Source organism: Leuciscus leuciscus (genome assembly GCF_965113295.1).
Source record: "Leuciscus leuciscus genome assembly, chromosome: 16".
Lineage (NCBI taxonomy): Eukaryota > Metazoa > Chordata > Actinopteri > Cypriniformes > Leuciscidae > Leuciscus > Leuciscus leuciscus.
This window is the reverse complement of record NC_138740.1, coordinates 32,000,398-32,027,403: the sequence shown is the minus strand read 5'-3', so window position 1 is coordinate 32,027,403 and position 27,006 is coordinate 32,000,398. Positions and strand designations below refer to the sequence as shown.

Here is a 27,006-nt window from a genome sequence, read left to right as displayed (position 1 = left end):
TCAAGCAGTGAGGATGATTTTGTTGCCCTCTTTCTCCTTAAAAGGAGAAAAAGAAAGAGGAAATATTGGGTCCATCCAATCCTGAGATTGCGCCGAGAGGAAGGAGAGTTTCACCTCCTAATCAAGAAGTTGCGAAATTATCCCGAGCGATTCAAAATTTACCTCAGAATGTCAGTGGAACAGTTTGATGCTTTGCTAGCGATACTCCACATATTAAAAAGAAGACCACCAATTTCCGTGAACCAATCGATCCTGAACAGATGGCAGTATGTCTAGTATGGACACACACAACACGGCTGGAGTGTGACAGACACTTGTCAGACGCGTTTATATAACGTTACTGTCTATGGTCAGACGCCACTCTGGATTTTGTCGTTCGCTTGTACGGTGGCTTTGAATTGTCAAAAAACCTCTCAAAATACTGGCTGTGGATGCGAAAAACGCAGAAAATCGAACCCGATCCGAATTTTTTTATTACGGACGAAAGTTTCGTAGACAGTGTGCAAGCGAGATTGACATAACGTGAGGTCGAATTTTTTTTTTAACGTGCGAAAATTTCGGATGCGAATTTCGGACTCAGTGTGCAATGGCCTTTACACTTTACAGCAAGCCTGGTTTTGGTTGAAAGCTGTGGATCATGTCTGCATGTTACTTGGTGTGTTTGTCTTTTTTGCCTTTTCCCTCTTCAACACAGATCTGATCTGCTGTCTGCACTGAGACGAGCCGTAGTAGTACAGAAGAGGGTCCAGGAAAACACTTGCGCTCCCAAAACACACAGCTAAAAGGTAAACAGCATATGATGAATCTCCCCCTGTTTCAGTAGCTAAACGAACACAGTGGTACAACAGGATGCCATTGGTTGGAGCGAAACACACCGCAAACTCCATCAGCGCAGTGATAGCCATAATCACAGCTTTCCTTCGAATGTCTGAAGATGATGATGTTGCTAGAGATTCAGACTTTGCACTGAGCACATATATTATGGTAAAGTAACTCACTAAGGTGACAACCAGTGGCAAGAAGAAGTAGAGGCAGGAGAGGATGGAGAACAGGTACACATACTTCTGTGTTTGAGACAGCGCATCATGACAAGTGACGCCCACATCCCTAATCTCTAACGTTTGTGTCATTGAGAGAAGTGGCACCGTACCAGCGAGCGCCAGCAGCCAGACCAGCACACATACACACGTGGCGTTCCTTGCACTCCTCCAGGTTAGAGAGGCGACGGGAAGCGCCACAGCCAGCAGTCTGTCCACACTCATGCACATCATCAGCAGTATGGAGCAGTACATGTAGCAGTAGTAAGCAGCACTGAGCACACGACACGCCACCTCACCGAACACCCAATCTGAAGCGTTCAGCTGGTAGTGGATCTTCAGAGGCAGCAGCAGGGTGAAGAGCAGGTCCACACACGCCAGGTTAGACATGTAGATCACAGCTGGTTTCTTCACTCGAATCCTACAGGTGAACGTCACCAAGGCCAAAGCGTTCAGGGGCAAACTAATGAGGATGATGAAGATGTAGAACGAGGGCATGACGCGTGTGACCATCAAGCCTTTGAGAAAGACAGCAGCCTCTTCTGAGATGGACATTGAGGAACAGTTGAGATCTGTTTGGTTTTGAGTAAAAATAGTGTCTTGGTGTTTGGAGTTTTCTTTAGCATAAAAACTACCAAGGATTGGTAGATCTGTAGATGAATACAGAAAAACACAACACCATTAGTGAAAGTTCACACAACCTGGGTGTTTCTTTTCTTTCATGAGGCCCCTCATAAAAAAGTGTCCTCATATTTTGATACCATTATGAATATATGGACATACAGTATATTTGTCTTACCCTGCAGCAGTAGGGTCATCCACAAACAATAATGACATGGCCGGGAAACATTGTTCGGCACCATTTCATTGTTTAGACAGAGACATTGCCAAATGTACAGCAGAGAGCTCTGAGGACATTCTCTCATTACCTTATGTGGTTTGTCTAATATTGCTATGTGGGTGCATGCAACATCTTTTGAATTCTTTAATACCAGCTTTTTTGATTACAGCTATTTTTACTATGCATCTGATACGATACCATGGTTCAGCTATAGGGGAGACCGGGGATACTTTTATTATTTAGTACAAAAACAACTACATTCGAGAGTCTGTACAGTATTCATGTCACAGTTCAGTCACTAGGCCTATATGTTGCCATCCACCTATTTTTATGTGAATTTTGGGGTATCGCAAAAAAAATGCTGGATGGAAATGCCAAGATGATTTTTTTGGTTAATGCATACATCCAGCACATAACATACGATAAAGACGGAAGTTCAAATGTGTGTTCGAAACGCGCTAGAAAAAAAAAACTAATTGGTTCTTGTGCATCATGCATGCACATTTGTTTACCATATTAATGCACTTTATGTAAGTGTGCTGATCATTGTTTATAAGTGAATAAAAGCTTAAATTAAATCTGTTCATCATAGAAAGTGATTGTGTCTCTAAACAAGATTGGATGGACTGTTTTTACAATGCCTTTTATGACCTTTTTGGATCATCCATCTTTTTGGTTGCATGGACTTTCAAAAGAGGGACATAAACTTCTCAGGTTTCATTACAAATATATTACTTTGTGTTTTAAAGATGAATGAAACTCTTATGGTGTGCATCAGGGTGAGTAAATGCTAAGATAATGTTCATTTTCAGGTGAACAGTCATAGATTTCAGTAGGGTACAGTACAGGTCTGGTTTGATTTCACCCAGATCGGTGCTGTTATACTCACTTGTTTCGGGATCTTCCCAATCATAAAGTCCATCAGAATGGTTGTTGTAGTCTATTGGATCATCAGCCTCTTCAAAGCTGCTTACATGACTCTCTGTAATCAAACATGACAAAACACTATCAGTGATAGCACGCAAGCTACTAAAAGCAAGAGATGTCCAGCTAATTAATTTCCTGTGAGCACTATTAGCAGCCCATCTATCAGCAATCTGATCTGTCATTGCCATGAAGATTCAGGGATAAAACAGAAAAGAAAAACTCTCAGACATGCAGGCTCATAGAAAGCATTGCTAAGAGTCCAGTGCTCGCAGATTCAGTAACAGATTCAGTAACTGGCCCTAAATGCAATGAAGGCCCACTTATGCAAAACATAATGTCAGAAAGAAGCTAATGACATAACAGAAACACATTACAACTTAACGTGCATAAAAAGAGCAACTAGCATGCGATACTACTGTATTTTGAAGAATGTTGGTAACCTAACAGTTTTTGTTACCATTGACTTTGACAGAATGATTTGACAGTAAATGATGACAGAATTTTCCTTTTTGGGTTCCCTTAAATGTGTCGTTTATCCTTGTTGATACAAGACACTGAATTTGAATTCAAATTTCACATTCAATTTGTTTACAATTTTTTTAGAACCACATCTATATTAACCTGTGAACATATAAATTGTTTTGCTGTGATTTTTTGTACCATGTTAATATCGTATATGTGAAGTTAATATGGTAATTGGAGTACCATGAAAATACCATAGTATATGAAAATACAAATTATTCAGCACCATATATATCAAAACCCCATGGTAAATACAATGGTTCTGCCACAGTACTTTTTTGGCAACAAGAGAAATAACACAATTTGGATTAATGTATAAAAATAGCAAATGTGTCAATTTTAAGCCATCACACCATTTAAATCTGAAATTTAAATGGTTACCATTTAATTGGTTAATTTTCAACCGAAAGCTTCCAATATGATGCAATCAAGGTTTCAGTCAACTATCTGCATAATTTAAACAAAAATCAAAAAGACTAAAATTAAAAGTCAAACTTCTTTCTTGCACAACTGGACTGATGTAAGCCTACTTATCATTAAAGGTAACAGTGGATGCATGCATAAGTATAAATGAAAGCAAGATAGTTTTGACCTCCATGAGTAGCTACTGATTAGGGGTCACACTGTTAGACTTTTCTGTAATTTCTACAGTTATTTACTTTAAATCCCCCAGTATTATACTGCTATTTCTCTTTACAGTAAATAACTGTGATTCCAATTGCATCATGGGAATTTTCTGTGACGTCTAACACCACATACAGAGACTTACTGTATTTTTTAAATTTGCTTATGACGTAACTGCCTCTCTGGCTGGCACCATTCCACCGTGCTTTTTATTTCCTAATTTTTGCCTTACACCACGTGTCTACAACGCTATAATAGCCAGAGGCTGTCTATATTGGACACATTGAAGCGACCGGACCTTTAAATGGAAACCTGTTTATCCCTTGTAAGAACTAGTGCGAGCGCTTGGACTCGTATCGGACTACGTCTGAAATATAACGGCCGCGGCGCATCACTACACTGTCTGGGATTTGTCGTGTCGCGTCAGACAGACATCCAGTGTAGGTAATGGGGTCTGTCTTTTGTTGGATCGCGACGTTCGTGTCTGGCCCGGGGAAGAGACGGAATGCACTTCACCGAGAGAGAGATCAGCAAGCAAGGTAAAAAAACAAAACAAAAAAAAAAACATTCTGTGTATGAAGAGTTCAGATGCAAAAGCCTCTAAGTGCCATCTGAAATTTTCTTCTACAATGATAATTTTTTTCAAGCTCGTATATATAAGTTAAATAATTTCACTTAAATGGCAATGCAAATTACCTATTAATTGTCATTTAAGTGAAAGTACTTAACTTTAACATACAAGCTTTATAAAAATGATCATTCTAGAAGAAAATTTCAGATGGCACTTAGAGGCTTTTGCATCTGAACTCTTCGTATGTTGACAGGATTGTGCCCAGTTTAACGTATGTTATAACGTCAACGTTAGCATAACGTTACTCGTCGTCAACATGGCGGTAACGAACTTTACCATGGTAAACTGAGCTAACGTTTCATTTTACACACTTTGTTAGATTATTGAATTGTCGAGTTAAAATATGCCAACGAGCAACGCGTTTACATTAACTATAAATGTGAATAAACTAATTTTAATTCTGTTTATATCTTAATGTTGGCCTACTGATGAGAACCTTTATAGTTTTAGCATTAGTTTGCAAACTATACCATATTATAGTTTTTTTTTTTTTATGGAATTTAATATTTACTTCCATTTTTGTGTTTAAAGGCAACTGCAACAAAGCGCCAATTCGCGCCAGTGACTTAGCAAGATTCCAGAGGTAGGCCAGCCCATTTGTGATATATTTTGAGAAGTTTGCTGAAATGATTAGCATACACTATGTGAAAATTGCTTTTGAGCCACTGGTGCAGACTAGGTAGCTAACAATATCTTATAAAATCTCTATAAAATTGGCTAACTTTATATCAAATAAGTGACCTTTGCATTATGTCTAACTTTATTACACAGCAAATGAACCAATCAGAAGATGGACCATTGTCTTTGTTCAGTCTCACCAGATTAAATGTATCCAGGTAAGCACTGCAGTAAAACTCTCACTAAGACCAAATCTAGCATTCTAAACAACTTAAGTTTATATTTTTGCATTATTTTTATATTTTATTAGCCAGCGACTCTACCATTGCAGTTCCACCTGACTAGGAAGGTCCTAATATCAGTGCACAGGTGGGTTAACTACTGTAGGAAGGAGAACGATCATCACACAGTGATTTCTTGCATGTATCTTACTGTGTATTTGTCTCAAACAGGAACTCCTTCACTGCAGACAAGCTGAAATGGGCTAAAATCATCGATTTCAGTCGTTCAACTTCTTTCTATGCATCTCAGCATTTTTGGACAGAATTTAGGATTTGTAAGTATTAAAATTGAATCTGCCATAATTTAATTTAGTTCTTTTGTATGCTATTTATTGACAAAAGCTGTTTACAAATATATATTCTTAAGTTTTTGTGAAAATAATAATAAAAAATAACAAAAAAGGAGGTTAAAAATAATGTGACACTAATATTCTCTCTCTCTCTCTCTCTCTCTCTCTCTCTCTCTCTCTCTCTCTCTCTCTCTCTCTCTCTCTCTCTCTCTCTCATATAGTTTTGGAACCGGGATCTCCTCTGAAGGACTGAGTACATTTGTGTTTGTGGGCACGCATGCAGACCAGGGAACACTCTGATGTTGTCAATCAAGTTCTGAACAGGAACCAATCTTTGGAGAAGTTCATTTATTCACAAAGGTGGACAAAAACATTGTGTTGGCTTTTTAAAGATTATTTTGATGATGACTTTTACTCCTATGCTGTAGAAAAGATGGAGTAGACAGTCAGACATTGATAATAATAATAAATGTTTCTTGAGCATCAAAGAGACTTCTTTCAAAAACATTACGCCACTTAAATACTTCTTTTGGCCACCAGTGTACATGAATCCAACACATTTTTGGAAATAAGTGAAATTATTTTTAAGGTGGGGTTATGTGTCTTGTATTGTGAAAAGAACTGTGTTTTGTCCTGTTTTGGACATTTCCTTTTTGAATGCTTAAAAATGTATTTATATTCTGCAGTTTTATGAATGTAATGGTTGATATTTCATTATAATACTTGTATAAGCTAAACAACCAATGACTCTACATTCATTTAGTCAAATGCTAATGTTTTGTTTATGATTTTATGTATGTTTTCAAAAATGTTTGCAGTGAAGGACAGCACATAATGTGTTAATTTAACACGTTTACACATCTTTGTGCTAACCTCTCTGACATATTTACTTTGTTAAAATCATTAACACAATGAATGAGTTAAAATTAACACAAAAAATGTTGTCTCTAAACTTACCCATTAATGTGTAAAAATTTCACACATCATTTCCAGCATTGGCATGTTTATTTTGTGATATATATGAAATGTTTTAAATAAAAAAATTGTATTTTGTGATAACTTTGTCTAATTGGTTTGTATGAAAGTAGTACTTATGTAGGATAAAAATAAAATTAATCATATCAAAATTATCAAATCTAATTTATATTTAGTACAAATAAAAATAATTACAGTAGTGTACTGATTAGCTTAGTTTTTACAGTAATGCACTGTACTGATTAGCTTCGTTTTTACAGTAATGCACTGTATTACACAAAACTGAAATACGGTTTGGTACTGTAACTCTTAATTACAGTAACTTACTGGCAACAGTGTTGCCAGTAAGTTACTGTAAAAAACCCTTGAAAAGTCTAACAGTGCACTTGAAAAACAAACAAATGAAAAACAAGGAATCTCTATAGTGCTTCTTCCCTCTCTGAGTGGAAGAGGCATCTCTTCTGTGTGGAGATGCTACGATTTGTATTTGGTGACATCACTGTACCCACCAACCTTAGTTGAGCCCATTCTGCTGCTATTATACAACATACAGAGTGCATGAGAAATCATGCTGTAATTCACAGACATTGCAGCTCACAATGAGCAATAGATGGACCACAATGGTTAATTTGGGCATTTGCCCTAAAGCTCAAACATTTGTTTAGACCCCTGGTTTAGACACTCGGCTATTTATTATGGTTGTGGCTCGGGCTGCACGATTTGGGGACAATGCCATATTGCGATTGCGATATAATAAACAAATGGTTTCATGAGTCAGCTTGCTTGGTTCTCAAGGAAATTGCACATAGATTAGTGATAATGCTGAAATGTGTATTTCTCAACTCAAACTAGCAACAACTAAATGCACAGTGTTTTCAAATTAAATTAATATTTTTTACAAAATTAAATAATGACATATTTGCATTACTGCAAACTTGTTATTGTCTCAATAGTACAATAGTATAAAATAAATAGAACAATAAATAAGCACATTTATGCTCATGAAAATAAGATATTTTGAACATTCTGTTCAGATAAGCATGGACATTTAAGCAGGATGTAACATATGCTTTGTATAAACTGTATAAACAATTGGTGTACGTGTATTGTGATTGTCAAAACATTTGGTAACTAAACAGAATTTTGTTAAGTTAACGTCTGACAATGTGAGACGTAGTGATAACGTGTCACAATGTTTACATGGTACACTGACTGGTAGGCTACTTGCTTTATTATTACCCCTTAAGTGTCACCGTCCCGCTAGCGGGACGTTTAAGTTTACTTCACTATATTACAATTAAATCCTAATCTAATGATGACAAACTATATATCGTTGGAAAGGTCTAAGACTCCTAAATAGATATTGTAGGACTGTTTTTTGTTATAAATTATGTAGGAACAGTAATAGATGAATTTATGACAAGAGTGCACCTCCAAAAATCTACATAATAACAGGAGTTCTGACCTTTGTCACAAAAAGTCGACGCACACACTTTTAATAATTGAAACGTTGGTTTTCATGCTAAAATTTCATAAGAAAACATATAATCTAGTATTTGTCAATAAAAAATGATCAAATAATATTATTTTCTAAAAAGTATAATATATATATTATCCTCTAAAATATAATATCTTTTTTATCGCCTTTTTTTATTACATTACATATTTTAGTAGTTATCATAAATTAGGTATCATTTGAAAGCTTACAATCTCAGAATTCATCCTGTGAAAACTGTTTTGAAATTGGACATTGTGTTACCATAGAAACGGTACTCTAAATTATTTTATCAGGCTCCTCCCCTTTTGGGCATCATATGTTTCATAATTTATTGACAAAACACATATTGTCAGAAAGGTCTGAGTCTCAAGGTTCCATATTTTGTGACAGAAGTGATATTTGGATAGAAATTTATTAATTTGTTATGGTAGAATGCATACAGCTAAATTCAATGGAATTCAATGACACCCGGTGGCTATTTTTGGTAATCTCATGGGAACTTCAATTTTTGTGATAAATTTGGAACAAAACTTGGTTAGATATATGGCTTTGATTTTATAGTAATTTTTTTGTAAAACATATTTTGTAAAATATATATTTTATATAAAATAAAAATATTAAATAAATTATATTTGATTTAATGTAAATTTAAACTTCCATAACTTTGAAATTCTGAAGTGCTTTCACTTCAGCAATAATCTGCTATTTTTTCCCTTTAAAACAAGACCAAACTTAGGTCTATACTCCAAAGCATTCTTGAATTACAACTATTTAAGCTTGAATAGTGCATTTTAATGTTACAATATTTCAATGATACAAGTAAAAATATTACAAAAATGTATATAGTAAGTGCACATATTTAGCAAAATACTCCTCTCTCTAATTTGTCTTTCCAACTAACATGCTATCAAATGGCTTTCCTGAGGTAAATATAACAATATGTGACATATTGTTCTCCAGCTGTTTTATTGACCTCTTTCCACGGTTGAAAAAAACTGATTGATCGATATAATGTATGAGGCATAAACATTTCGGTAAGTTGTACAGTATCTTTGAACATGTCTATTGTTAATTTGTGTTTATTTACTATTAAATACAGAGTAAGAAATGTTAGGTTCAGGACTACGATCTGTCACGTCACATTTACAAGCGCCAAAATGCTATTGTTTGAATTTCCTAATAAAATTGACAGAATCTGAGAGCTGAGAATTTGTTTCATATCAAAAGCAACCTGCTCTGTCTAGCCTGTAGGTGTCATTGACTACGTTTACATGCAGCCAATATCCGGGTTATGGTCGGGTTAGGGTCACTATTTGGGTTTCTGAAACATTCGGAATAACGCGTTTACATGCGTGAGCAGAGAGAGTTACTCCTGTATACATGGAATTTACAATATCCCGATGTAAACGGCGACGCGCGGTTAGCGTCTGGACGTACGGACTTCCTTAAGACGCAATATGCGTCATTTCCGATTCTTTTTCCTGTATCCAAAGACAACAACAACAGCAGCAGCACGCGGATAATGAATAGTTCGGGGAAGATAGCGATCGCCTTTGTTTGCGCTTTCCTCCTCGCTCCAAAAGTGTGGTGCTGTGCTGCGTCTCGCCATGTTCTTGTTTACTTCCGGTATACTGCACGCGGGTTTCTGTATGCGCCGTCCCTACTCAAAAGACCAAGATTCCTTGCGAATAGAACATGTGCAGAACACAAATCAATGTCCCTTTTGATGGGGATATGCCGATACGCGTTTACATGACCAAATATTCGGGTTAGAAAGGGGGTACCCCAGGTATAATATCCGGGTTTTTAAAAACCGGGATATGAGCATATCCGGGTTTTTGCCGGTGTTTACATGGCCGTGCGCGACCGGGTTATTGCTAATATCCCGGTTTTGAACGGGTTATTGGCTGCATGTAAACTACTACAAGAAGTAGAGGTAAACATGGCGAGACGCAGCACAGCACCACACTTTTGGAGCGAGGAGGAAAGGGCAAACAAAGGCGATCGCTATCTGCCCCGAACTATTCATTATCTGCGTGCTGCTGCTGATGTTGTTGTCTTTGGATACAGGAAGAAGAATCGGAAATGACGCATATTGCGTCTTAAGGTTGTCCGTACGTCCAGACGCTAACCGTGCGCTTTGCCGTGCATCGCCGTTTACATCGGGATATTGCCAATTGAATTGATTACAAATTCCATGTATACAGGAGTAACTCTCTCTACTCACGCATGTAAACGGGTTATTCCGAATGTTTCAGAAACCCAAATAGTGACCTTAACCCGACCATAACCCGAATTTTAACAGCTTGTAAACGTAGTCAATGTCCTCTTTGCCTCGCAAAAAAAAATCATTTGATGTTTAGTTTTTTGAACATTCATGCAATGCTATCATTATTGTTTTTGGTTTATTACACAGAATGGCATCTACACTAATATTAGTCTGTCTGTCTCATCCTTATCCCGAGGTTACTGTAGTCAGCTGGATCCAGTCTATATTCAGACCAGATGGTGGACCTGCACCCTGAGAAGAAGACCACAACAGCCCTGAATGTCAGCAGATTGTATGTATACCAGTCTTCAAGATTGGGCCCCAGTTAAAAGGGTCTAGCGACACCCCTGCACATCTGTGCCAGACAAATATAGGCAACTGATACATTTGTACAACAAATGTTTTTATTTTTATTTTATGTTAAGCTGTTTTAGTTTATGCTTCTATCTGAAGCAAATTATAGTAGGCCTACTGATACAAAAGTACTGATATCAGTATCTTGAGGTTCTGTGCACTTCTTGCTGGATTTGTACCTTCAATTTTCTTTAATCACTGCGCCACACCACCCCTAAAAGTTTCATCATTTGATTTAATTACTATAAATATTATTACTATCAGACTAAGGTAATTTTTTTTGTTTTTTTGTTTTTTGCCCAAAAATGCATCTATGTGAGGTGCACAAGCAGGGGTTGGACAATGAAAATGAAAGAGTGGCCGCTAGGCCTTCAACACAGCCAATCTTCACCGATTTTACATTCCATCAAGAGTGAGTGTGAAGGTTGAATTAGCAGAGCAATAGCACAGCTGTATACAATATTCCAATAATGGGAGACATATCATAGTTCCAAAGAGGACATTGCTCATCTGTGACCAGGACAGCTAGTCTTTGTGGTGTATTAAGAGCTATTGTAGGGTAATGTTGGCATACCACCATGTAGACTGAACCAAATCCAACTGTCAACGCAAAAGGAAGCTGTCTGAAAGTCCAGGTACTAACCTGGATTATATAAAAAATGTGAAACATGTATTGTTCTCTGATGAGTCCACCTTCACTGTCTTTCCCACATCCGGGGAGTTACGGTGTGGAGAAGCCCCAAAGAGGTGTACCACCCGGACTGTTGTGAAGCACAGGGGTTTATCAGGGATGGTTTGGGCTGCAATATCATGGTATTCCCTACCATGCTTGATGCACACGTCACTGCCATTTGCACCATGTGCCATGGCAGTGTGCACCTAATTGTTTTGAAGGGGGTGCTGTGTATCAGCATGCTAATGCACCAATACACACAGCAAGACTTCTGAAAGAATGAGTTGATGAACATAAAAGTGAAGTTGAACATCTCCCATGGCCTGCACAGTCACCAGATCTAAATATTTTTGAGCCACTTTAGGGTAGCAAAGGGAGCAATTCAGAAAACATTCTCCTCCACCAGCATCACATATTGACCTGCACTGTTCTGGAAAAGGAATGGCTCAAAATCCCTCTGGCCACTGTGAAGCACTTGTATCTGTCATTTCCAAGTCTAATTGATTCTGTACTGCAAAAGGAGGCCTAAAAACATAATAAATCAATGTGGTCTAAAACCAGGTGTTTCAGTTTCATTGTTTGTTCAACCCCTTAGCATTCTCGGGTTGCGGAACAGTTGGTCTTTCTGGGGTCTGAGGAATAAATACTGAATATTTTCTCACCAATCTCTGTTCTAACTACAAAATCGGCAGATAATTTGTAGGTGTCATGAAACGGAAGTTGCGATATTTTCCTCCACATTGCATATGACTTTAATATACTTACATTTAGCATATTTAAACTATTTTAATAAAAATGTATGATAATTCTAAATTATATCTAGCATAAAAGGAGTTAAAAGGAGCAAATTCTGCTTTGGCAACAAAGGCAGGGAAACATTGCTGTTATGTGTGTTCAACATCTCTTGAATTCTTGAATACACGATTTTTTTGATAACAGCATTTTTACAAAGCATGATATAGCCTACCACCACAAGTAACCTACCATTGTTAAGGTATGACACTCATGATACAATTTAAAAAAAATTCATGACACTCATAATATGATAGATCAAGGTTTCAGTCACATCACTGGCTATTAAATTTCGCATCAGCAAGACATCAAATTACAAGTCACTTTTTATGCATATTATTAAACTGATCTAGCCTACTTACCGTTAATGGTGGTAGTGCACGTGTGTGCCATTATAACTGAAAGCAAGATTATTTTAATCCTCATGACGGCTAATTCTGTCTCCAAAATCTGGACACTATAGTAGATTTGCGAAGTCCGATTTGTGAACCAGTCATTCATTTGAATCTTTCACTGCATCGGATGAACCGGTTGAGCAGTGTAATATCCAACCCAGTCTCACGGCAGTTCGTGACATAGTCACAAAAATTAATGTAGGCCTATTGTTCGTAAACATGAATTTCCCCTTTTTTTCGTGTCACTCACGACTTTCAATCTAATGTATTTCAATGGGAAGTATATTTCATGTCTGCACCACGTTTTTCTTTCGAAAAAGGGGAAATTCATGTTCAGAAACACAAATCAATAGATTCAATTTCGTGACTAAGTCACGATCTGCCGTGAGACCACCATTTTCCAGAACTGCAACGTGCAAGGTGTCAGGGTCTTAAGTTAGGTAAAGAATCCTAAAAAATGACCCCCACTTAATAAGAATCACAAGCTGAAGTGTAGTAAAATACATGAAGACTGTTTTTTTTTTGTTATAGGCTTTATAGACAGACAGATTGAGAGTGACTCTTGAAGGACCAGCACCACATCCTCTTCTACCACTATTTGAAGAATTCATCTTCCAGAATCTGATGGTAAGTTTTGGGAGTTTTTAATTTTTTCATTTCTAGTCCATCTCTGCAAAACGGACTTCAGGGTAGGAGATGGACTAAAAATAAACTCCCAAAACTTATTAAAACGTATTCTGGAATGAATTCTCAGGCATTGGTTGACATAGGCCTACTGTAAAAAAAAAAATGTACCTGACAATTACTGTATCAGTAACATATATTACACAATTTCATTATACTGTTGTTGAGTGCCTCACAATAAAAGTATTAACACCGTAACTGGAACTTAACGTGTCTTTTTATTATTCACCCACATGTCATGTTCTTCACTTCTCTTTTTATCATTTCTGTCTTACACACGAGAGCTCCCTCTAGTGGCTTACTATAGAACACCACATATCCCTCTCTCTTAAGAACAAACATTCCATAACAGTGACTCATTACTAGTAACAGTAAGGATACAAGATAACAAGTATGATTTTTTCCTTAACTTCCTTTTGATAATATTACTTCCAACAGAATTATTTGAAGTCAGAACAAGTAGTCACATATTAATGCAATAACAAAACACTCAATGTAACTCTCACAGACAGTACTCGTAGAATACTCACAGAACAGCTATTCATTATTTTTCTTCTAATGCAGAGACACATATGATGTACTAGCAATGCGTTAACTCACACCTTACATCACATAATCCTGAGTCCATGCAGGCGCATGCCTACTCCGAACAGGCCGTGCAACTATAGGTTGTTCACCCCCTACCGATTCAGTGTTCCCAGAGTCAAACAATGACAGTTCACTTGACTCGTCTGACTCTGTTCTACTTGGACCAAGTGCAGGTGCCAGGTGAGATGCATTCCAGCATCGTCCATCAGACAGTCTATATGTGTATAGTCCTTTCTTACCCACAACCTTTAGGGGTTTCCCAAATTTAGACTGGGTCTTTGGCACAATTCCTGGTCTCTTTACACGGACATAAGATCCACATTGAAATGAGACATGCTTTGCGCTGCGTTTTCGGTCACTGTACTGTTTACTTTTTGCCTGTTTCTCTCTCACATGCGAAGCAAGCTGTTGAGGTGAGAGCAGTTTACCAGCAGGTGGCAAGTGAAGACCCGAAATGTTAAGTTTGGTTAACATGGGTCTACCATGCAAAAGTTCAGTTGGGGTGCAATGTGTTGTGGCATGCGGCGTTGCACGGTATGCCTGCAGAAAGTCTTTGGTGAACTCCTTCCACCCTCTTCCTTCCAGTGATGCAGTCTGTAAGCTATCCTTCAAGCTGCGATTGAAACGTTCAACTTCCCCGTTTGCTCTAGGGTAATACACAGATGATGTCCTGTGTACGATTCCTCTGGCTTGCAGGAATAGCTTGAAATCATGTGAAGTGAACTGAACTCCGTGTGAACTTAAAGAAATTCAATATTTTATTAAGATATTACACAAGAATGGGGTTGTCATGCTTTATTGGATTAATAGGCTATATTCTAACACTGAAAAAAAATGATTCGTTGAATTTAATAAAAAAGATTTATGGTAGCCTAAGTGGTTGCACACAATTGATTTGAGCTACATTTAAACAAATGCATTAAGTTGAACTTAATCAATTTTTGTTAAACTTAATGCATTTGTTTAAATGTAGCTAAAATCAATTGTGTGCAACCACTTACCATAAAAAAAATGGATTAAATTCAACAAATAATTTTTTTCAGTGAATTTTCCAAATATAATTGCATTCTACCAATTCAGCTATAAACAATAAATATTTGACTAAAACTTGTCTATTAATACCTGTTTGCGTGAACTTTAACTTTGACATTTTTTAACTGGTGCCCCGCATCTTACTTCCCAACCCATCTTACTTTATGCCGTTCTATGGTATCGTGCTGGGAAAACAGGAGGAATACTGTGCTTTGCGAGTTACCCATCGCTTGTTGGTAAATGTGTACTACAGTTTGCTTTGCCGATTGCTAGACGTGATCGGCAAACGGTTTGCCAGACCCTCTGGGCAAAAGTAGATCCCTTTCTAATCAACAAAGTTATTTTAAAACGTACGCCCGATGATGTGTGAGGCGGCGATATGCGTTCAGTTATTACAGCATCCCTCACAAATGAATCATTTAAATGTGATTCATTAAGACATTTGATCATAACGATTTGATTGATGTGGGGAAAGTTTCGAATAAAATGTAGTGGAAATGTGTTTTTGTGGCCTTCCCAGACTGTCGGCCCAGATCCGACCCACATCTGACACGTGGAATTCACACGTACCAGATGTGGGCCGGATCTGGGCCGACACTATGTTGCTGTCTGGGTTGGTAGCTACTACAAGACTTCTTGAATTTGTAGTTTGAATAGGTTCTTTGAAATGAACCGACTCGATAAAGTGTCGATGCCAGGATGTGCTTTATAATATTCACATTTCAATTCACATTAATTTGTATAGTGCTTTTTTACAATATGCCTTGTATTGTCAAAGCAGCTTTAAAAAATAAATAAATGCATGTGTCTACATTACAATTTATCAGAGGTAGCCTATAAGTCAGGTGACTGTGTCCAAGTTATGTATTTCAGAAATGTACAGCTATACAAATCACGAAGTTAAATGTATATTAAACAATATATTAATTTAAGGCAGAAACAGTGAGCTCATTGACGTAGTGAATAATACATGTTGTTAACAATTGATTAGAATGTATAGAAAATTTACATTGATGCATTTTGATTCAGCGTTTGTATCATCTGAAGTTCTCACAGGAGTTGTAATCATCTCTTCACAGGTGTTGGGCATCTGAAGTCTTAATAAGAAGCTGGATCCAAACTGGAGCTGACTTCCGGCCTGTCCAAATACTCACACTTGCGGTCTTTGCACTTGACCACGTGTCTACTTGCATGACGTACAGTATATGGTGCTGAATAATTTGTATTTTCATATACTATGGTATTTTCATGGTACTCCAATTGCCAATTTAACTTCACATACGATATTAACATGGTACAAAAAATCATAGTAAAACAATTGATATATTCACAGGTTAATATAGATGTGGTTCTAAAAAAAAAGTGTAAACAACAAATTGAATGTGAAATTTTAATTCAAATTCAATTAGGATAAACGACACATTTAAGGGAACCCAAAAAGGAAAATTCTGTCAGACACAGTATTAGTATGGTGTTCCTAATAATCCTTTAGGTGAGTGTATATTTCCTGTATTTGGCCCAAGTGTTCAAGTAGACCAGGGCTGCGTTCCTGTCCATTTTTAGACACGCACTTGCAAACTTCCCTAAGCACTTCCCCTCGGGGGAATCCCTGCCGCCATTTTGAAGTGCGTTCCACTTCCTGAAGTGGACGAGGGAAGTTTATATGGACAGACCCTCGCTCCCTCGATTTTGACCGAGGGAGTGAGTCTACTTCATATGTACACTTCAGGCACCTATATGTCCCACAATGCAGTACGATTGTGACGTCCCCACAGATCTCATCTAATCACCACCACAACAAACAACTCTATGATATATTAATTCAATTTTTTTATTTTTTTTTTAACAACCCAAACACACCTATAAACACGATGCTGCATTAAACAAATTCTTAAAGGGAAAAATTTAAAAATTGTAAATTTTATCTTAAACGTTCCAATAGGGGTTATGCAGAGCGCCCAGCGTTCGAATTGGAAAACAGTTCTAAGCATTTCCGCTTTTCACTTCCGTACACATCTGCAGCGGTAGGTGATCTCTGAGGTAACTGTTAATGTTCACTTATTATAATAAAATTCTTATTTCTGATCAAACTTTATTGTATTTGTTTTAATTAAAATGTCACAAATGTTGAAATTTCAGAAACGGGAACATCCGAACAGCAGTTTTTGTTGTGTGCCGATCTGCTCTGTGTCGGGGAAAATTGAGAGTCATAGTTACTCCTGCCGTTTACGCGAGCTTCATTGAATTTCTTCACTTTTGACATTCAGAGCAGTGGGCAGAAATCACATTGCGTCGACACCCGCCGCGGACCTTCGCGATGCTTTGTTTTAATTAAACAGTCGGATTCCCCTGGTCCCCTGAGAGCCCGCCTCGGCGCCGGCGAGACCGGGGACCCGGCCCCGCGCCGACCGCGCCGCCCCGAGGGAGCTCACCGGATGGCGGGGGAGAGGGTCCGAGCACACCAAGACCTCGGACGGGAACGGGAAGGGGCAATAATACATAATTGAAGGTTGACCAGCATAAACACACAGGACATCGTAGTAATTATACTGTTGGTACTATAACCCTGAATGGAATTCTGTTGGTTTCTGTTGGAATTCTGTTGGTCTTCATTTGATTGTTTTAATCGTCTGCGAGCAAAAATAAAAGGCTAAACTACTAATAGCATACAAGTCTAAACTAACTAACTGTTAACTGATAGTTAGCTAACGCTATATCGGGTGCCATTAGCAAAAGCTACATAATTATACTACTGTACATACCTTCATAATTATGAATAAATGAGTAAAACTTAAATCCCTTGTCTAACAGAGCACTCTGGGCTCTGGACGTCCGTTTGGCAATACGGTGTACATCTGAAATTGATATTAGGGGTAGCTCCTGTAAACACCGGCTATAGAAGGTCCCCATTACTACGCTGTGTTTACCTCAGTAGCTGACGACCGGAAGTAGTAGAACCTGTTTTGTAGAACCCGGAAGAATGTTGCGCATAACCCCATATTCAGCCCATTGCAGTTTCCGCCAGTAGTTGGCATTCGTGCAACGTAAGCAGTGACGTAGATCCAAGTGAACGAGACGGAGGGAAGTTAGCGAGTGAAGGGTATGACAATTTTGGACTGGAACGCAGCACTGAACTGAAGACTGCAAGTGTGTAACTTTTGATTACCCCATGGGACACGCTTAGTCTTGCAAAAAAATGCAAGTGTTTATAGAGCTTGTTTTATATTTTCATTTTTGCATTTTAAAATAAACGTCTAAATGTCTAGTATTCCCACTTCTAAATGCTTGTTCAGTAGTCCCTATGTAACTAGAAGACACAATTTAAAAATTGTGGCGCTTCTAATTAAGTGATAAGAACCAGTTCCAAATGTTGTAAAAAATACATATACCCTACTCATCAGGTGCAACACATTATGTTTTACTTCCAAATTATATGTAATTTCTAATTAATTTAATTTAAAGTGGAACAATTTAAATTACAGTGGAATGTTTTCCTCGACGTCTTGCGATTTCGGGGCACGTTAGTTCCTGAACATAGATAGTGTGGGTTTAGTGTGCATTAAGGGCACAGCACTTTGGCATTTTTAAGACATTGGATCTTGTGCACTTACATCCTGTCGTGTGCACGCTCTGTCAAGTGGCCAAGACCAGAAGTGTGGGTATTTAGACAGGGCAATACTCTCTAGTTACCTCAGAATGGGCATCTTGAGATAAAACAGAAAAGCAAATGAAAAATAATTAGAATAGCTGAATAAATACATAAATTGAAATAATATGTACACATACATAATACATAAACTTAAATGAAAATAACATTCAAAATAGGCATTAACATAAAAACAATACATACATTTTACAAGGAAAGAAATACAAATAATAAACAATACATTTCTACATAATATCAAAATAAACACAATAAAACAATGAAACAATGACCCCCTTGCTCACACTAGGAAATGGACTATGCCTAAACTACCCAGAATTATTTGGGATGACATAAAATGAGTAACAGGAAGGCCGCACTTCCTCTTAAACCCCCACCCCCGGAAACCATTCTGCAGCCGTGAACCCAGATGGTAAGTTTTGAAAATGGGGGTATAAACTAATATAGTTGATGTAAATTCTAAATAAAGAAAATAAAGAAATAAAAACTCTTGATGTCTTTTGTCATTTGTCTAATGTGCACCTAGAAAAAGTTACCCAACCCATATTGAACCAAACAATGAGAAACAAAAAAACATTTATGGAAAAATATAAACCAAACAAACACAGGTCATACACAGCAATCAGGGGTAACTTATGACATCGTCACATACATGTTCCCTTATAAATGTGAATGTATGTTCACACACACACATTCACGGAATGAGTTACAACAGATTTCTAGTTCCCATCATGCTTTGCTTCTGACTGTTAAAGGTTAAATGTTCAAATAAAGCATTATTTAATGTGTTTTGCTCAATATTAATATAGGGGCGAGATCTGTTAGTGTTTAATGCTCTATTATATTTGTTTTATTTAAAAGGTTTCCTGGTATGCCTGTGTTTTGGAAGTTTGTGCTGAAGAGTAGAGCCTGTGGTTTGTTTGATGATTGGCTTAATAATACCATTAAGACTATAATTATTATATTTTGAAAGTAATGATTGTGCACTTCTCATCACAGTAATAATATCGTGGTTAAATACTTCAGTATATGCAGATGTGCTTGTGCTATTGTCAACTAGCTTACATTTTTTTACATTTAAGTGTGTTTATGTTGCATGAGTAATATATATCTGCTATAAATTACACATGCAGTACCATATCTGATATCAAATGCATCTATATATTATGAAGTCTATTACTGAATATAAAATTACATTCATTATGATATTTTAATAAATATATTTGTCACATATTTTTCAGTAGCCTATGTATATTTTCAAATTTACTGTTAAACCATTTTATATATTAATCATTCATATATGGGAAATATATTTTTGTTCAGTAAAGGGATGCTCTGTATAGCGATGTTTCCGATGTGGAAGAAGGCTGTTTTTTAACATGAAATATGATAACGTCATTCTTTTTCGATATACCTTGACGTTTCAGTGACCACTGTTAGATAACCCTCATCACATTGTAGCACAAAGTTGTTGGAAAGGCTATATGTGTTTTAATATCGCCATCTAGAGGAATAAGCACAGCTTCTGTGAAAGGAATAACATCAATATATTATTGGCTTCAGATAATAATATTGGATGATAGGCCTATACCAGCTTTAATCACATTATTGGAAATTGCAGGGTATATCATAATCGATAAAAATATTATTTATGGAGAGTGTCAATATGAAACCTTATGTTTTCACATGTTTGTGTGTGTGAATTAACAACAGGCCACACAGGATAAACGTCTGGATATCGCCATCTAATAGATTTTTTTTTTCACTTCCTCTGTGAGCCTCCATGTGAAGAACAAGAAATACACTCAAGAAATACATTTCACAGGTTTCTGATAATAATATTACCGTTTTTAATCCCATTAGTTGAAGAGTGATACACATTTGTTTACTCGTAAGGCAAATATTTTGATTTAAGAAAGAAAGATTTCATGGATGATCATTCATTAAGAAACAGAGGGACAGTGTCAACACAATTATATACATATTTAAAAATGTTTGAAATACAGTAGTTTATTAGCACGGTAAAATAACATTCAAATCTGAGAATAGTTATCTCTATGGAATAGGGAAGTTATGCTTATCTGTACAAGAGATAAATATAATGCAACAGAAAAAATGAAGGAACTGAGAAAAGTACATTATATACAATAAGCGCTTCAGTAATACAATATGACATGGGGAGACCATAGTGCAAGTTTTTACATCTTTTACTCCAAAAAATATTTCACGCAATAGTTCATTAACTTGACAGTTTTGAGAACAGAATAAAAAATTTGAGAAAATAATATTTTAAAAATGAATATGCTTGATTGACAACTAGCCCCTATATTGTAAGTGTGTGTGTGTGTGTGTGTGTGTGTGTGTGTGTGTATGAAACTTTTTTGATTTAGGTGAAGTAGGTGCTTAACTTTCAGAAAATGTTGACAAAATATTAAAAGATGAACATAATATATGATCTGTTTTATTATATATTAATTTTAAATGTACAAGTATATTCATTTTCTTGCAATCAAATAGATGTTAAAGTATCAAATAAATGTTTCAAATATAGCCTATTTGTTGAAAGTGCTGCTATTCAATGTTCTGTCCTGTTTTAGACTTACAGGGGTAGTAGTTCACCCAAAAATGAAAATTATCATCATTTACTCACCCTCAAGTTGTTCTAAACATGTTTATTACCACCAATATATGTATTTCACCAAACGGTTGCTGGTCCCCATTGACTTCCATGAAAAAAAATAAAAAATTTGGTTTCAGATATTCTTTCAAATATCTTCTTCTGTTTACAACAGAGCAAAGAAATTCATTTTAGAATGAAGTTTAGAATGACTTGAGGGTGAATAAACAACATTTTTATTTTGGGGTGAATTGTGGAAGCTTGTTTTCTAATTTTGCAGCCTGAAATCTAATCACATTCTCAAGGGATGTGATCTTAATATGGCAATGTATAAAAATGCTTTCACTATCACCATGTCTCTTAAAAACACTAACAGGAAATGGAGTCCCTTGATGATGTGATAAAGCTGGGTCAATATGTCAACAGCACCGGAAGGAAAATGGATAATGCTTTATCATGAATCAGGATTTGTGGCCAGAAAGAGACTGTTTTGGATTCAATTTTCTGTCAGTGGCACAATGAGCAGCAGTATAAAAAAGTATAAAAAGTATACAGTTGTTGAAACAAAAAGTTAAACCAATTTTCTGAATAATTCAAGGCTTTACACTAACACTAGCCTGACTATACTTATAACTCACAAAAGAGGATCCTGTCTGAGTGTTTGTTTTTGATAGTTTAGTTTTTGCTCTTCTCCACCAAAACACAGATCTGATCTGCTGTCTGCACTGAGACGAGCCGTAGTAGAACAGAAGAGGGTCCAGGAAAACACTTGCGCTCCCAAAACACACAGCTAACAGGTAAACAGCATATGATGAATCTCCCTCTCCTCCAGTAGCTAAACGAACACAGTGGTACAACAGGATGCCATTGGTAGGTGCAAAACACACCACAAACTCCATCAGCACAGTGATAACCATAATCACAGCTTTCCTTCGTTTTTCTGAGAGAGATGATGGTTTTGCTAATCGATTAGACTTGCCACTGAGCACATATATTATGGTAAAGTAGCTCACTAAGGTGACAATGAGTGGCACAAAGTAGTAGAGGCAGGAGAGGATGGAGAACAGGTACATGTATAGCTGATCTGTAGGGTCGTCATGGAAAAGCGCATCGTGGCACGTGACGCCCACATCCTTAATCTTGACCGTTTGTGTCATTGAGAGAAGTGGCACCGTACCAGCGAGCGCCAGCAGCCAGACCAGCACACATACACACATGGCTTTCCTTGCACTCCTCCAGGTTAGAGAGACGATGGGAAGCGCCACAGCCAGCAGTCTGTCCACACTCATGCACATCATCAGCAGTATGGAGCAGTACATGTAGCAGTAGTAAGCAGCACTGAGCACACGACACGCCACCTCACCGAACACCCAATCTGAAGCGTTCAGCTGGTAGTGGATCTTCAGAGGCAGCAGCAGGGTGAAGAGCAGGTCCACACACGCCAGGTTAGACATGTAGATCACAGCTGGTTTCTTCACTCGAATCCTACAGGTGAACGTCACCAAGGCCAAAGCGTTCAGGGGCAAACTAATGAGGATGATGAAGATGTAGAAAGAGGGCATGATGCGTGTGACCATCAAGCCTTTGAGGAAGAGAACAGCCTCTTCTGAGACGCTGAGTATCTCCAGGCATGTGGTCCGGTTGGATTTTGCAGCATTCAGATTAGTGTCGTTACATGGATGTACACCTTTATAGTTAAGCCGAGACACCTCTGGGTGGCCGCGTCCAACGTTCTCTGTAACCAAAAACAACACCATCAGTGACATCTCTTATAACATCAGTAGACAACTGAACATGACTAAGAGGTTTTAATGAAGATGTTAAACTAAAGAATCAGAGTCAAAACAAACACAAGGCAATTTCTTTCATTGTAAAAGTGTTGTTGGCAGTCTGTCTATGAGGATGTTGTACCTCCATGGGTTTTATTTGAAGAGTTGGGTAATGTCTCATCCATATTGAAGTCAATCGGCTCATCGGTTTGGGTTATATAGTCACGATTAACAGCAAAACTGCGTCCAGATGGGGCTGTAACCAAACACAGAACCATCAGTGATAGCACTCGCTGCCAGACAAATAAATGATAAGTTATATAATTTGATAAGTTAGTCATAGCTAAATGCAAACAGCCATTTTCTTTATAGAGCTCTCTACTCTAAGAGCAGCCTTCTTCAGCCTATTGTGGAAATATTAATTAAAGTTCAATACAAATTTATGGACTTTCTTTGAAAAACAAAAAATTCTGTCCAATGTAAAAAGCAGTGAGTACAGAAATAATAATATACTAATAATTTATTTATGCCGATTCAGAGTTGTAAGGGAAAACAATTATTTCTTGAGACTGGTCTTGTCCGGCTGCTCTTGGGTCAAAAGTATAGTCAGTATTTAGAAGATCTCTTGATACTATACCTCTGGGTTTCTCATGATCCGGTGGATAAAGTGGATTAACAGTTACTGCAGTATCAGCTAAACTGTATTCAGCACTGACTGGAATCAAACATACAAAAGAAAAAAAAAAGAAAAAATTATATAACACTACTAGACAAATACAGGAAAATGACCACATCTGAGATCTCGATAAAGGCTGAAATTACTCCCAGCCAAAAAAAACACAGGAGGCTTCCTAGGAATTCTGTGAACAGCCTCTCTATTGGGCAATGCGCCTGGAAGGATTATGTTTGAGTATAATATATATATATATACACTACCATTCAAAAGTTTGGGGTCAGTGAGAAGTATTGGGTTTTAAAAGAAGTATCTTCCACTCACCAAGGCTGCATTTATTTGATAAAAAAAAAACAATAATAAAAAAAACTGAAATATTGTGAAATATTATGACCATTTAAAATGATCTATTTTAATATATTTTAAACTGTAATTTATTCCTGTGATCAAAGCTGAATTTTCAGCATCATTACTCCAGTCTTTAGTGTCACATGATCCTTCAGAAATCATTCTAATATGATGATTTGATGCTCAAGGAACATTCATTATTATTATCAATGTTGAAAACAGTTCTAAATTCTGTGATGAATAGAAAGTTCAAAAGAACAGCATTTATTTTAAAATAGAATACTTTCTAACATTATAAATGTCTTTACTGTAACTTTTGATCAGTTTAACTCATCCTTGATGAATAAAAGTATTGATTTATTTTATTTCTTTCCCCCAAAAATAAAATTTTAATTCTTACTGACTCCAAACTTTTGAACGGTAGTGTTTAATGTTACAAAAGCTTTAGATTTCATGTTCTTTTGAACTTTCTATTCATTATAGCATCATGAAATAAAAATGTAAATAACCATTTTCAACATTGATAATAATCATAAATGTTTCTCGAGCATCAAATCATCATATTAGAATGATTTCTGAAGGATCATGCATGTGACACTGAAGACTGGAGTAATGATGCTGAAAATTCAGCTTTGCATCACAGGAATAAATTACACTTTACTGTATATTCACATAGAAAACAGCTGTTTTAAATTGGAATAATATTTCACAATATTACTGTTTTTGTTTGTATTTTTAATCAAATAAATGCAGCCTTGGTGAGCAGAAGATACTTCTTTTAAAAACATAAAAAATCTTACCGACCCCAAACTTTTGAACGGTAGTGTATATATATATATATATATATATATATATATATATATATATATATATATATATATATATATACTTACATAACTTAAGGTATATATAACTTAATCCTTCCAGGCGTTTCTATGAACAGCCCAATAGGCCAGAATTCCTAGGAAGCGTCCTGTATTATTTTTTTATTTTTTATTTTTTTTGCTGGGAGTAATTTCAGCCTTTATCGATATATATATCCTGTTGATTGATACCTGTTTTGGAACATTTATAGATGATTTTAGCTGGTCTAAGATAGTCTTTGTAAAAAATACAGCTTGACCACTTTCTCTTATTTTTTTCCCCTTTAAGTTTTCTTAAGAGCCTGGAGTAATTCTGGCACTTTGCTTTCACAGCTTAATTTATTTATTTATTTATTTTAATATCTAAAAATAGCCCCATAATGGACTGGCCATACATTCGGGGTGTTTTTAAACCGTTATTTAAGATATAAATAGTATTCTGTTTTCATCTAGTATCGATCTTTTCTAATTAACCGAAAAGCCTATAGCCTATACAAAAATATACAATTTGTATACATATTGCACACCAACAAAAATATACAAAAAGTCGTCGCTTTTGAAAATCATAAGCTCATTTTCTTGAACTTGTTGAACTTACCGTTAAAGATGGCAGTGCATGTGTGCGCATTTAGAATTAAAAACAAGATAGTTTGGATTTCCATGATGTGTGAACTATTGTCCGTTTCTAGAACAAAAAGGGAATTTCCGCTACGAAAAAAACAAGCTCTTCAAACTGAAGAAAGGAAATGTTGCTTTGAGAATCAAACTCGCGTGTGAAGTCTACAGTCGCCGTCTGAACAGTTATGTGGCTCGAGCGAGGATGTGCGTTACAATGTGGTGACATCACAGACCCTACGTTTGGCTGTACATATGGCTGTTTTTAGAAAATCCACACCGTGTGTCTGACCGTCCCACAGCGCCCCTGGGAAAGTAGGCGGTCCCTTACACTTTACAGTTCAACATAGACAGACAGACAGACGCTTACATCAATAACTCAAATACACATATTTATATTTATACAAAAAATTGGAGCACCTCTTAATGAAAATAACATCACAACATGTATTTCCATCAAGAGGTAGGCTTAAAGTCTACCCCAGCACATCCCAAAGACTTTCAATGAATTTAAGTTCTGGATTCAGAGGAGCCAATTCATCTGTGCAAATAGTTCTTCATGCTCCCTACCAACCATTCTTTCACATTTGAGCCTGATTAATCTTGGCATAGTATTTTTTTTTTTATGGAGGTCAATGGGGTTCATCAACTCTCTGTTACCGACATTTTTCTAAATATCTTATGTGTTGAGCAGAAGAAAGAAGTTCATACTGGTCTGAAACAAGTAAATGATGACAGAATTTTCATTTTTAAGTGAACTATTCCTTTATGAACATCTGTACAAAGGCCTTCTACTTACCATCTAAATGTATATTCTTTTTTTTCCCTACTCATTTAATTTTTCTAGATGTATTATGTTGTTGTTTTTTTCTTTAATTCCACATACTTCATTCTTTCTCTCTTCTCAATTGTGTTATGTAAGTACCTTGAGCTCCTGGAAACCAAATTCCTTGAGTGCTTGTGCACACTTGGCGAATAAAGTGCATTCTGCATGATCACATTTGATTTTGTTTATGCTGCTCTATAGACACGAATCATAATGCCAGAATGTTATAAAACGGCATATTCACTTATTCATGTGAGACTCTCAACCTCCGACTGGTTAAGATAACAGACACACACATATGCTCAGTGGCTGTTTCCGGTTTGTACAGAAAGACTGGGAAGGAAAAGGAATGTGCAGTGTAAACAGAGTTTAGAGTCTAATTGATGTTTAATTCCAGTAACCTTGCTTTTTTTTAACAGTTTTTTTAAACATTGCTGAAATGCGGAGAGGTTGGGGTTTTACATTTGGTGAAATCTGGTCATTTTGACTGTTAAATGCGGCTCAATTTACAGAGATTCACTCATTTCGCTATTAATTTTAAGTCATTAAATCTACACTCTAAAAAAATGCTGGGTTGTTTTTTCAACCCAAATGCTGGGT

The 27,006-nt window shown here is 36.7% G+C and overlaps 2 protein-coding genes and 1 long non-coding RNA gene across 3 annotated transcripts; 1 reads left to right on the top strand and 2 right to left on the bottom strand.

The window, feature by feature from the left end:
- Positions 1-599: 599 nt before the first annotated feature.
- On the bottom strand, positions 600-12,875 carry LOC309477356 (proteinase-activated receptor 1-like). The gene is made up of 3 exons (XM_082140620.1): positions 12,695-12,875; positions 2,768-2,860; positions 600-1,687 (listed from the first exon to the last, which is right to left on the bottom strand). The coding sequence occupies exons 1-3, from the start codon at positions 12,831-12,833 to the stop codon at positions 636-638; spliced, it is 1,284 nt and encodes a 427-aa protein (XP_081996746.1). The 5' UTR covers positions 12,834-12,875; the 3' UTR covers positions 600-635.
- LOC309478403 lies at positions 5,081-5,571 on the top strand. The gene is made up of 3 exons (XR_014198974.1): positions 5,081-5,165; positions 5,354-5,418; positions 5,511-5,571. It is a non-coding gene; the product is annotated as an uncharacterized lncRNA (long non-coding RNA).
- Positions 12,876-20,521: 7,646 nt separating the features above from the next.
- Positions 20,522-25,813, bottom strand: LOC309477353 (proteinase-activated receptor 1-like). The gene is made up of 4 exons (XM_082140617.1): positions 25,564-25,813; positions 23,719-23,796; positions 23,224-23,337; positions 20,522-23,047 (listed from the first exon to the last, which is right to left on the bottom strand). The coding sequence occupies exons 1-4, from the start codon at positions 25,625-25,627 to the stop codon at positions 21,906-21,908; spliced, it is 1,398 nt and encodes a 465-aa protein (XP_081996743.1). The 5' UTR covers positions 25,628-25,813; the 3' UTR covers positions 20,522-21,905.
- Between the last annotated feature and the right edge of the window lie 1,193 nt (positions 25,814-27,006).